Source organism: Athene noctua, chromosome 6, assembly GCF_965140245.1.
Source record: "Athene noctua chromosome 6, bAthNoc1.hap1.1, whole genome shotgun sequence".
NCBI classification, from domain to species: Eukaryota; Metazoa; Chordata; class Aves; order Strigiformes; family Strigidae; genus Athene; species Athene noctua.
Window position 1 is genome coordinate 41,654,809 of NC_134042.1, and position 12,773 is coordinate 41,667,581.

Consider the following 12,773-nt stretch of genomic DNA (forward strand, 5'->3'; position numbering starts at 1 on the left):
AGTAGATACAGCTTCTCCTCCGATGCGCTCGACCTGGCTCTATGCAGCATTTGAATTTTAAAAAAAGGGTCTTTCAAAAAGCAGGGGAAGCCCAGTATCTCCTGGACGAAACACCTCTGCAGCCCGAGGGCAGCCCTCGCCTTTGAGTGTGCCTGTGCGGCGGCTTGCAGCTGGGGAGGCAGAGGTGCTGTGGGGCAGAGGTGCTGTGGGGCCGGGAATCCAGGGCGAGCAGCAGGGCCTCGAAATGGAGCTGGGTGGGAGCTTGTGCAATTTCTCTATCAGAAAATAAACCCCAACATGTCAAAGACAGGGGAAGAGGGTCAAGCGATGCAAGAGACCTGGTTCAGATTAGCTGCTCAACATCTTAGGCTGTGGGGTGTCCTCCTCCATTGCTGGCCTTGGCTCCCTCTTCAGTGGGGACAAATAAACCCAACGAAGCCCTACAAAGGCAGTGAAGTGCCCTGTCCCACTGGTGGAGGGCTGGAGCAAATGGTGACTTGGGCGATTTCCAGCTTTGTAACTATATATATTTTTTTTTTAAGAGAAGTGGGAAGGCAGACTAGCCAGAGGAACGCAGAGCAGCCAAAGGAGCCTGCTGCTTCCCTAGGGAAAAAAGAAAAGCAAACAGGAGATGAAAAGGCTGTGATGCCGTCTCCATTCCCAGAAGAGTGCCCTGCCCACCACGCTACCACATTTTCTGTGTGTGGGTGGGTGGGTGGAGCAAAAAAGAAAAAAATAAAAAATAAAAATCACTCAAACTCTCCTGCTCAAGCTACTCCGTGTTGCGTAAAAACATGGTAACACTCATCTGAGGACAGGCTGGAGCCTAAACCGCCTCCCTCCCAGATGGGTGCTGTAGACATTAGGCAATAGCACCTTCCTTTTTCTTCCTGGCCTAGCGATTGATTAATTATGCTGGGCAAAAGGGAAAACCAGAGGAAAGCATTGCTTTGGCCTTGGCTGTGGCCGGGGCCGAGCTGAGTTGAGACGAGCTGAGCTGAGCCTAACTGAGCTGAGTGACGATCACCCTGCGGAGAGCAGGACTCAAGCAGCAGCCTCTTGCGCCCAGGGCAGGGCTCTGGCCAGGCGTCCAGCAGATAAAACCACTTTTCTCCATACTTTGTTTTTGTGAGAGAGGAGTCTCCTCGAGCAGGAGCCTCCCTAGAGCATCTGGAGCGCCTCATGACGCACTGTCCTGTCCCCTTGCTTGGCTGGGGGCACAAGAGGGTGTGCAGGGAGCTTGAGCACTTCACTCAGGCCTGGGAGCTTCCCACGCATGGCAGAGAGCCCAGGGTCGATGCTGTAATGCTGAGCTTACCACCATCCCCCGTGTGGCTTAGTCCACAAGCGGGTGAAAGACCATGAATAATTTTCCAGTAGATAGCACAAAGTGGAATAAGGAGCATTTATGGGCAGTCGACTGCCAGTAAGTGTAATATGAGAGGTAAATGGTTTCACAAGCAGCTTGATTTCTTGATTAAGGACCCTGGGGTCCCATCAGGAATCGTGCTGCCTGTGCCACGTGCGCCGAGAGGGAAGGGGACCGAGCCGGCTGGCTGCTGCCGGCGCTGGCATTGCCCTGCGCGGGCATTGCACACAGCCAGGGCCGGGCAGCTGCTCCCTCAGCAAAGCAGAAAAGTTTAGAAGACAATGAAAAAAAGAAATTCCCCTCGAAAACATTATAAAAACAGTGCGTGTTTCGAGCGGCAAGCCAGCAGCCGAGGGACAGCGTGCCAGCCTGCGGGAGCAGGGCGTGTGAAGGCAGTGGAAGAGGCGGCCGCCGCCAGGCTGGCTGGCAGCCGGCAGAGCTCAGCTCTCCCTGGCAGCAGGATGGCAGCCACCGCCGCTGCCCCCGAATCTGCGTGAGAAAAGTTCAGCTGAAACTTCAGGGGAAAGTGCAGAGATGCAACACACCTGCACGGCCCGAAGGGGCCCTGTCTTTCCCCAGCTCGCACCCACACACCGTCAGCACTTCTCCAGCCAGCGCAGGAGCCTGTGCACCGCTCCCGGCCCGGCGAGGAACGATGGCATCACTGCTGGGTGTGATGCCAGCATGAGCTCACCCGTCCAGAGGGCTCTGCCGGCCACGCCAGCTCCCGCATCCTTCCCAAGAGCTACGCACCAGCAAGGCCAGTTGCAGTTCCCCCATCTAAAGCACATCAGCGACTTAGGACCTCCCTCTCCTCTCCTCCCTTGAAGGCTGAGGCACCCCTGACCCCCACAGCTCGCCACTGCCCAGCACAGTTTCAGGCACCCGAGGCACAAGCGAGCGGCCGCCCTGCGTGCCCCTCTTCATACGGCCGCAGTATCTGAGCGGCCCACGGTGGGCGCTCAGTGCGCGACAGCGAGTGATGCTGAGGATCAAACCAAAGCCTGTCAGGTGAGGGGGTGGGAGGTTTAATTTCTCTCTTGATCACAGGTTTTCAGCAAGTCCCAGCTGGGGTAGGTCACTGTGTCCAGCCTTTTGCCATGACATGTTTGCTCTCTGGAATATTTTCAACTGGTCTGTACAAGCTTAAATAAAAGCATTGTCAGGTTATTCCTCGTGGCAGCAACAGGAGGGAACACTGAAAATGTGGTGGGTGGAAAAGAAAACCAATTAAAAGGAAATATTTTCTACTTGGATGCAAGCATTAGAGACTAGCTTGCTGCTTTGATTGTAATTCTTTAGCCAGCTACAGGTCCGGCCTCAGACAGCGGGGACCCAGGGGCTAGAACAAGACAGAGATGTAGCAGCTCTGATGGGCTAGGGACATAGGAGAAACAAGATGCACAGGAAGAGAGATGTTTTTATTAGTCCAGCTGATATAGCTAGAAAAAAATAGATGTTTTCAGGCACCTCCTTGCATTAGATAATTGCTGTGAGCACAGTAACAACACCGTGTTGAGGCAAGCACCTGTGAACAGTGACACAAAGCACAGCAAGGGACATCTAAAGAATATACAGACCCAGCTGGTTGTCTCTTGCACCATTTTCCCTTCCCTGCTCTCACAAGCCTCATACAGAAAAACCCCTGTGCTGATTAACCCAAATACAGGAACATCACCCAGCACAGAACAAAATTCTTACATGTGATCTCCTCTCCCCCACTCAGTTAAATTTGAATCACATAGAAAGCTACATTAAAAAAAACCAAAACTCATCTGAGATGTTCCCTCAGCCTTTCCCTCACCAAAATTTAATTAGCTCACCTCAGCTGGAGTCATCACTTCAGCTAAGTGACAGCCTGCAATCACAGCCTTAGAAATATCACAGCCTCTACAAAAGAGAGCTTCAGTTATCTACACGAACCTATATAAAGCTGCACGCTGTGCAGCTACGCATCAACCTTTCATCACGCCCCTTCTACAAAAGCCAGGTTTTAGCAGTGGGTAGAGCTGTTGAGCAGGTATAAGCTGCTTCCCAGGTTGCACAAGCTGTTGTTAGTAAGGCTCCAATGCTCCTAGTGATCAATGCTTCTGGAAAATGTTGCTCTTGCAGGTTAACATGATGCTTCCACACACCAAGTACACATGTACACCAACTACAGCCATTCTGGAGAACAGACCTACTTGATACAGCACTGTAAGCTCACACCCAGAGAAGAGCCTAAGCTTGCAAGTTAGACCATTTGGGGGGAAAAAAAAACCAAAAAACAAAACAAACAAATATTTAGCATGTTTTAATTTACTATACTGCTTGGTTTTATGTTCATGGAACAACTGGTGCATGAGCAAACAGCAATCAGCTGAAGAAAGTTATGGTTATCTCGTGTTCTCTCATAACTGGCAGCTTATAGCCCCCATCTCCTCCCTGACTGAGCTGAAATCACTTAGAGAGAAGCACAGGTTTAATCTGTTTCACATCACACCTCACCCCAAAAGAGTGATTTGCTGTTTATACCAACTCTCTGCACATCTCTAGATTAAAGATGTGATCTTCTACCCACAAACTAGCTTAGTGTGGGTATTATTATGGGCTGGTCTGAGCTCAGAGCATTGCCCTGCAGCCCCAGGAGGACCTGTCTGAGAACAGTGGCCCTTTGTACCCAGATCTGTCTCCCCTCCCTTGCAGGAGCCAGCCTGGCTTGCTGCAGTCAGGATAATGACAGTTTACAGTTGCCATGAGCAGATGCACAAGTCAAAGCCTCCGAGGTAGGGCTTGTTTGCAGTGACTCATGTTTAACACTAGTTCTCAAGTTTACAGCAACTACAATCAAGTCAAATGTTCACTTCTGACACTGCTTTAACCACACTTCGACTCAAGTAGACTGCAGACAGGAAGATGTGCTAGCAACAAAATCACCCCAACTAAGAAAACCAAGTCACTTAAATCTCAAAGACATAACAGTTAAACACATCTAAGACATCTGGGGCAAAAACAAGTTTATTTTGTTTTCAGCAACATCTCAACCATCAAAAAAATAAACTCTAACACAGATGGATGGAAGACTTCTCTACAGTGTAACTAAGTGGGCTCTGACCCCAGGGGTTTGAACTGGAGTAACATTTTATTATTCATCCAATAAGTTAGGAAGCACAAGAATAAAGCGCTTTATTTCTGAGCTGGTATGAGGGCATCAATGGACTGGCCTTTTTCAAGGCATTTTTCCATTTCAATGAGCAGCTTCACACCATCCACCACCATCTGCACCAACTCCACCTCAGAGAAGCCAAGACGATCAGCATTGGAGACATCAAACACTCCTCCAACAGCAGCTGTGTCCACACCACCTGGAGCAAGAGATGGAGTTAGTACACTGACCACAGCTAGAGCCGGAGAGCCTACCCCTCTTCCCTCAATAGCTTCAGGTGGGAACATGGCAACACCATTCTCTACAAGCTGCCACTGGTGCCTCCTCCTACATGCAGGGAGATAAAGCTGCATGTGACTGCCAACAGGAGCCACAGAGCATGCCGTTAGACCAGCTCTTTATTCTTTTAACCCATGAGCTATCTAGCCTGTGGTCAGGAGTACCCACTGTAGCTATTTCTTAGCCAGAGGTTAAATCAGGATTCCCATCCCTGCTTACAACAGGAACAGCTGCCACCAGGTCCACTTTGTCTGCTGCTCAGGATCCCACAGAGGGACACACCTATGTAGCTACATACAGTAAGGTATAAGCAGAACACTTGGCATCCCTGACTCCAAACTACAACGATTTTAAGACCTGGTTCTCTCCACGTGCTTTACAAAGGTACCTTTGGGATGGTCTGACAGGCCCTGCCAGTGTGAAGACATGACTCTGGCTGTAGGGAGGCTTTTGCTGATGTCTTAGGGCAGCCTGACTAGGATATCACTGTATCCCTTCTCACCTGTGCCTCGTTTCTGCAGTCGAAGCCTCTTGAGGACTTCTCCAAACTTCTCTTGTTTCCCAAGGTTTGGTAGCTTGATGTGCACACCAGCACGGAGCCCTGTTCCAAGGTTGGATGGGCAGGTCAGGATGTAGCCCAAGTGTGGATTCCACATGAACTCGTAGTTTTTGGACTTGAAGAGAGTTTCTATCTATAAATAGAGAGAATGGATGTTTAGAAATTGTTCTCTGGCTGAAGGATGTAGGTCACCCATTAGTGCTCCTTTACTGCTTCAGTTACATAGCAACAGGCACAACAGTTTGAACAGCTATTTAAGTCAGCCACATAAGCCCCCTCCATCTGGAAAAAAACGGCCACCAACAAGGGGCTTTTAAGGCCTTAATCTTGCTCCTAGCAGTGAAACAGGCTAAATTTAAGATACGCTACATAATCTGAAGTCACTATCTGTTGGGAAGCTTGATTTAGTAACATGTCAAGCTGGCACGCCTGTTAGGATTAGGGAAGGGGCTGGTAAGGCTCAAATTCGTATCAAGCCTAGGAGCTAAGAAAAGCATTCAGTCTAGAAACTTCAGCCCAGCTTTGTCTGTCCACATTCAAGCAATTTCTCCTGCCACACAAGGTCTCTCGAAGCTTGATTTATAGAACCATGTAGAAATCCTTTAAGTACAGTTTAGATACTTGGATAAGTGTGCCACATCAGAGGACATATGCTAGATTTCATAGCCACAATGCCTTGCCAACAGGGGTGTTTCAGAGCCCTCACAGCTCTGGACCTCATCAGGGTGATCCCAGAGACCCAAGCTATGAAACACCAGTACGCAGGACTCAGGAGGGGGCCTGAAGAGTTTGCATTCTCGGCCCTAACCAGAGAAACAGGTACCATTTGAATCTACAGCTCAGGCAATATTGATTTACCTGTGTTAGCCCAGTACAGAAGCGGGTAAATACTTCCTTCATGTTGCCACCTTTCTGCATGGAAATAACTCTAAGGTGATCCTCCTCATTGATCCAAACAAGGAAGGTCTTGTTATCATTGTGCCTAGGAGACAAGGCAAACAACTTGTCTGTCCCACCTGACATTCTCAAGTTAATTGTAATAGCACCAAATTACTCATCATCGTAGCTTTTATTTCGAGAGGCTCACTTAGTTGCTTCTTCAAAGAAATTAATCTCACTTCTTTTGTCCATGCAGGACCTAACAGAGTTAAGCTAGTAGTTTTTACCCTGCTCTTTTCAAGAGGTAGTCTGAATCAGCCTATATCTAAACAAGTCAGAATGAGTAATAACGTGACATTAACAAGTCTTGCAGCGTCAAACCTTAAAATCCAGTCATCCCCCTAGCTCACTCGTGGTCCGAGTTTACAGATTTAAGAGATTTCATCTGTTCAGCTAAATTTGCAGAAGGGTGATCAGTTTAGACTTGAGGCAGCCTTGTACAGTGATGTTCATGACAACACCATGTTGACAACGCATAAGAAAGCCGTTTATCATAATTTTGTCAGATTTTGTTAAACTGCACTTCGTACCTTATCAGAGAAGTTGAGTTTTCACTATTAAATTTTATATCAGGGCTCTTCAGAGATGCTATAAAAACTTCTGAACACCAATGGGCGCCTCCTGTCCTCCCCTGCAGCTGGCAGCAAGTACTATCTTCAATATTTATCATGCTGATAATTTCTCAGCTTGATTAGGATCAAAAATTAACTAGTACCTGAGGAAAGTTATTTATGCAGACAACACTGAGACTTTACACTTCAAGCCTGTAGATTAGTCATGCTCAGATGACAGCACTATCTAGTGCTGGCAATCTGCAGGTAGATGATGCAATCTTAAAGGTGACCTACAGAAACAAAGCATGCTTCCTCTAGGTTGTACTGAAGCGGCTACAGTAATAAGACTGGAGTATTCCAGTTGATAAAAACCTAGCCCTTGGCTTGCAAGGGAGCAAGTTAATTATGCTGCAGAAGCTCCTGAGATGCAGAGTTTTACGTAGGTGACCTACATCTAACAAGCAGAATCCTTGAATTCCACACCACCGCATCAGTCAACTTATGTCACCAAGTCTCTGGGGGCAGGGGGGGAAATCTTATCACTAGGACAGGTAAAGCCATCCTAGCCCAGCAGCAGCGGGTTTCTGCAAGCAGAAGTGAGGAGACTACAAGGGAGCAGCTATGAATCCAGTATCAGGTCTGAGCTAAGCTGACACTACGGTTTGTTACCACAAGTTAAGCTAAGCTCCTGGGACACGAGCTGAACGTAGTGGCATGCTACTTCTGTAAGCTGCTTCACTAACCTGTGCTGGATGGGCAGGCTCTGGTTACAGGCCAGCCAAGCTGGCTTGTTCCTACCAGCCCAATGCGGTGCATGGTAACACTTGTCCAAATTCTGCTGGTTTAGATGCACCTTCCCCAATGGATAACACAAAAGTTTCTCATTAGATTCCACAATACAAGTTCAGAAGCTGCCATTTTGCCCAACAGTACAAGCCACAACCAAAACCGCAAGGTTTTTCAGCAGTCATTGTGTACGACTCCTCCCTTCCAGGCAATACTCACCAGATACCCCTGGCATCAGGCCAGTCTCGTGCCATCCCAGATGCCAACAGAAGAGGAGAAACTGGCTTGTCAAACAAGAAGTGATCATCAATCAGCTGCTGCTGCTCTGCATCAGTCATGTTCCTCAGAGCATAGTACTTCCCCTTGAGATCACCTTTCAGACTACCCAGAGCTGAAAGAGAGAGTCACTTTAAGGATGGGACCAAAGATGCTAGACATTCCCAGCACTTGAGAGACCACACATGAAGTATGGCAATGTCTGATCTGCTGGGTTTGGTTCCTCCCTTGCTTTCATCTGCAATGGCAATGCCTTTGTGGCATTACAGAACTTAAGACAGTATCAGATGATCTGTCTGCACCTTCCAGGCTTATACAAGTAGCCTTTGTTCCCTTGCATGCAGTATAGATTCATTACTGCTGCTTAACTGTAGAAGTAGAGTGCCTTCTTCCAAGGATAATCAAGGTCGTGCATATAACAAACAGCATTATTCTAGTCAAGGACTGTCACTCTGCCCTTGACGGGTTTTGGAACAACTGAACTCTCAGTCTCCAGATCTGCACCTTGAGTGTATCCTCCACTATCCAGTGGAGTTGGGAGGCAACAGAAAAAACCTGCAGCTGAGGAGGTCACTGAAAACTAGGGCTTACTCTAGTCACCTGCACATGTAGAGCAAGACTACACCTCTAAGCAAGCTGAACATTAATGAAAGTCAATTAAAAGCAGCCACAAAACACTGCAACCATGACTCAAGCCCTGAAGTTGCTAAATACCTGTTACATTTCAGGTTTGAGCCATGATGAACCAACCTCTTTCCTCACACACATAGAAAGAAGCTTTCAAGATCAGCAAAGGTCAACTTAAAGCCGTCCAACTTCCCTCTGACATGTGCTCTTGCTCTCAGCTACAAACTGCAATGCTGAGGCAGCTGTAAGGTAATGAGCCATTTTCAGGGAAGGTTCCATGTTCAGATTAAGTCTTGAGGGAGGTGGTTTTTGCCAACTGCCTTCATTTTCAAACTGCAAAGAACACCTCTTGTGCAAAGGACATCAGTAGCTTTCCCAATGTACCCAGTTCTCACTTTACCTTCAACAGAGAGCTTTTCAATAGCCCGCCTCTCTCCTCGACTACAGTGCGGGGGAAGACAGAATCCACGGATGCTTCTACCAGTTCTGACACGGGAACTTAGCACGTAATTGGGATCCAGGTCATCACCTCCCTACAAGGTTAGGAAACCAGTGAGTACAACCCTGTTGCCAAGATACCCTCAATACATGTAGCTCCCATGCACTTAAGTGTGCACCTTGTACCTGAGATATTGAACACTTGGCCTGTAAGCCAGTGTCTTACTTCAGGACTATTTTCTTCAGCATTACCTCAACTATCTGTGTAACACAACTCTAGTTTTGACAGCTACAAGACTACAGCTACTAAGTAGTGCTAGAAGACAAGAACACCACCAGACCATCAGTTTTATGTCCATTTCACACTACAGTCTGGGCTTGTTAGCCCTTCAGAACTGCAATCTGGAGGTATGAACACAAGGCACACTCTTGTTGTTTAGGTAGGTATATACTCTTGCAAATGAGAAATATTCCCTCCAGTCACCCGAAGTCTCTTATTTTCAGGATGACCTATAGCTAGCCAATCAACATGGCATTAGGAATTCCTAGAGTCTACAGTAACATCTGAAATCCATAAAATGGGCAGAAATCCTTACTCCTAGCTGTAGCAATGTCTATTCTATAATACAAGACCAGGTGATATTTATGATCTGAGATCAGGTAAAAAAGTGTTAAGTTTTATGACCGTCCTTGACTCCTAGGACACTGTTGTTTAGCTTGACTGCTACAGCCTACAGTTCATGGAACTACATCTGGAACATGTTTGGCACAACCTGTGCTGCAGTAGCACATGAAGCAAGCTCCTGCTGCACCAGCTGCCTGGTTCTACTGAGCCACTGATATGCTACAGCAGCAAGCACTTAAGTCTGATTGCACTGGACACCCAGCCTGTGGGTTTCTCTGGGTAAAAGTGAGGGAAGGGAGCTTGAACAATCAGTTTAGGCAGCTGGCGACAACTTTACCCAGTCCTCAGACCAGTAGGCATCAGTAATTGATCAAAAGTTTATACCTGCAGGTTATCAGCATTCAGGTCGGTCTTGTGCTCATCAGTTGGTTTGTAGCCACCATGCCTGTCTTCAATAACTGGATCAAAGAGTTCCTTAAACACATCATAGGATTCTTCATCACCAGCTACGCATCCTACTGTCATTATGAAGGGATGGCCTGGAGTGGTAATAAAGTCAGAAGAGCTAAGTTTGGGTGATGTTTGGCTGTACTCCAGTGCAGCACTAACCAGGCAAGTTCTTTAGTGGTAGGTCTAGTCACTTAGAAATGCATTCTTACATAAAAACATCTGGAGAGACCCTACATTTTACACTTCATCCAGTCAGCAAATGCAGTGCTATGGAAACCCATAGCTGCTGCCATTAAACCATGCTCATTTGTCAAGTTTGGTTTAGGACAAATTTGCACAGCACATCCAATTTCACTAGCTAATTTAGACTACCAGATAGAACTTTTGTCTAAACAATCATGCTTTGCTGTTAGCAAGCATGCTTCCCTTTTTGTTCCTTCTGCTACAGGCAGAGCTGCATTTCTGTAGTCTGCTCATAAATATCACCTCCACAAAATTAGTTTTAAGTCACCATATTCAACAAGCACCAGTTACTTCAGCTGGTTCACACAGAATATTCTCAACGCATTTTACCAGGATTATCAACCCCAGTCTGAATGACATCATCCAGGGTGAAGCCACTGGGCGTGACTCTGTCTCTCAGTTTCTTGTATAAATCCAGGGTTAGAACTTTGGCCATGTGGTTGTTGTGGGTGCTCAGGTCCGGATACTCCTCATCAGGAGGCAGTCTCTGATTATTTAGTTGGGCCATTTTGATATTGCTAGAGTAAAAATAAATACTGTAATGTTAACATGTAAACACGTCTGCTCCCCCTTTTTTCATAGAAGTGCTAGAGAACATCACATAACCAGTCCGGAATAGGACTAGACCAGAACAGCCAGGTTAGCCGACATTTTCCCCCCCATCCCGGTTGTGTTATAATTAGAATACATTTTGGTTCTTTGGGTGGTTTTTTTTTTTTTCCAGATTGAGAGTATTTAGCAGAGCAGTTACATAATTGAAGTGTCTGGGAATTGATATGTCAGATCGCAGCAAGGAATATGGCTTGACAGAACAAGGCCTCTTCGCACAGCCATGTGTTTAGAGCCGCCTCTCAATGCTTTATGAGATTTGTTTCTCAGCAGCTCAAGAGCTTTGGGTGCCATTGTCAAGAAGCACTTCCAGTAAGGAGGGAGAACAGATCGTTATGCAGATCTAACGGTCCCCAGCCGTTACCTGGGTTGTCAACCCCAGTCTGGATGACATCATCCAGCGTAAATCCACTGGGAGTCTGCTTATCCCTCAACTTCTTGTACAGGTCCAGGGTCAGCACCTTGGCCATGTGATTGTTGTGAACGCTCAGATCAGGGAACTCGTCACCGTCAGAGTACTTCATCTTCAGGAGGTTGTGGCTGTTTGAGAAGGGCATGTCTGACCCTACCGCAGTCACTAGGGGAGAAAGAGGGGAAGCCTATCACTGGGGGCTCGGCAGGCCTCCGAACCACCCGGGGGAGAGCCAGGCACCCAGGCAAGGTCACCTTGGCTGTTGTTCAACCCGTGCCTTTTACACCTTTGCCACTACACCACCTTCCACAAGAGACAGGAAGGAGGAAAGAAAAAAGTTCTTCACCTCCACCAACCTTGCCCCGTCCTTAAATATCCCTGCCGCAAGGGCAGGGGCTCTCCCCGCTCCGCCGGGGCTCCGCCCGGGTGCCGGGATGCGCCCAAGGTCGCACGGAGCGGCCGTGGCAGCGCCGGACAGAACCCGCGGGCGGCTCTGGCGCGGGGAGAGCGTGCGGGCCACCGCGGGGCTGGGAGAGAGGGGGGGCTCGGCCTCGCCGGGACCCCGGGCCGGGCGGCAGGTGAGCGGGGCGGCACCACGATGCCCTCACCCTGCGATCGCGCCTTCTCCCGCCGCTGCCGGGCAGGGGTGGGGAGGAGAGGGGGGGCACCCGCCGCACCCCGGCCCGCGAAGCGACAGCGCCCGGCGCCCTCCGCGCCCGCGGAACCCCGGCTGCTCCCCGACTTGGGAGCGGAGGAGTGGGAAGCATCTAACAAGCCATTATACAACAGACGGCTCCCTCGGGGGACCTGGCTGGGGCGAGCATATGTAACTACCCTGCTAAATACCGGGTTAATCTGGTTTTAGAGCGGGGCTCGCTCCAGCTGGGGACAAGCCCAGTAAGCACCTGCGCCGCGTCCCCCGCCCCGGCTGCACGCCTGGCGCCCCTGCCCTGCGCTGCCCCCCGCCGCACCCCCAAGCCCCGCTCCCCCTCCTCAGCCGGACCGGCTCCACCCCACACAGCGGAGGTGGGCGGGGGAGAAAAAAAAAAAAAAAAAAAAAAAAAATCTTAAAAATCTTATTTTAAAGCAGGACGGCTCGGCTGCCCCAGGACTTACCGAGGGCTCCGCAGCCAAGGCAAGGACCTCCGCGCCCGCTCCGCTCCCCGCTGCTGCCCTAGCCGGTGTGGAGCCCCGCTGCCGCCGCCGCGCCTCTTTTATATAGAGTGTGCCCCGCTGCCCCATTGGCCGCTATTTATAGCCCATTCATTCCATTGGGCCAGGCGCGAGGGGGCGGGGCGAGTGCCCCGCCGCTGGTCGGGCTCGCGCTTGCCGCCATTTTGGGGCGGGGGGCGCGGGGCGGCGGGGCCGGTGGGACGCGGGCGGGGCGGCGGCGGCGGGGCCGGGGCGGCTCCCCGCGGCGGAGGGGCAATGGCGGCCGCGGTGACTTCACCGAACACGTGCG

The 12,773-nt window shown here is 49.4% G+C and overlaps 1 protein-coding gene across 2 annotated transcripts; it reads right to left on the reverse strand.

The window, feature by feature from the left end:
- Positions 1-4,348: 4,348 nt before the first annotated feature.
- CKB (creatine kinase B) lies at positions 4,349-12,563 on the reverse strand. Of its 2 annotated transcripts, none has more exons than XM_074908741.1 (8): positions 12,428-12,563; positions 11,264-11,476; positions 9,982-10,136; positions 8,935-9,067; positions 7,851-8,022; positions 6,211-6,334; positions 5,296-5,485; positions 4,349-4,713 (listed from the first exon to the last, which is right to left on the reverse strand). In XM_074908741.1, exons 2-8 carry the CDS (start codon positions 11,454-11,456, stop codon positions 4,535-4,537), a joined length of 1,146 nt encoding a protein of 381 aa, XP_074764842.1. In that variant the 5' UTR covers positions 11,457-11,476; positions 12,428-12,563; the 3' UTR covers positions 4,349-4,534. The 2 variants fall into 2 exon arrangements, with proteins under 2 accessions (XP_074764842.1, XP_074764843.1); XM_074908742.1 differs by lacking the exon at positions 11,264-11,476 and adding an exon at positions 10,621-10,808 and having other exon boundaries at positions 12,428-12,560.
- Between the last annotated feature and the right edge of the window lie 210 nt (positions 12,564-12,773).

Coding starts and splice junctions, on each gene's coding strand:
- CKB (XM_074908741.1), bottom strand. CDS start 11,456: ATGCCCTTCTCAAACAGCCACAACCTCCTGAAGATGAAGTACTCTGAC. Junction 8,023..8,934: donor TGAAAAGCTCTCTGTTGAAG/GTAAAGTGAGAA, acceptor TCTCTCTTTCAG/CTCTGGGTAGTCTGAAAGGT. Junction 6,335..7,850: donor CCTGATGCCAGGGGTATCTG/GTGAGTATTGCC, acceptor CTTGTCTCCTAG/GCACAATGATAACAAGACCT.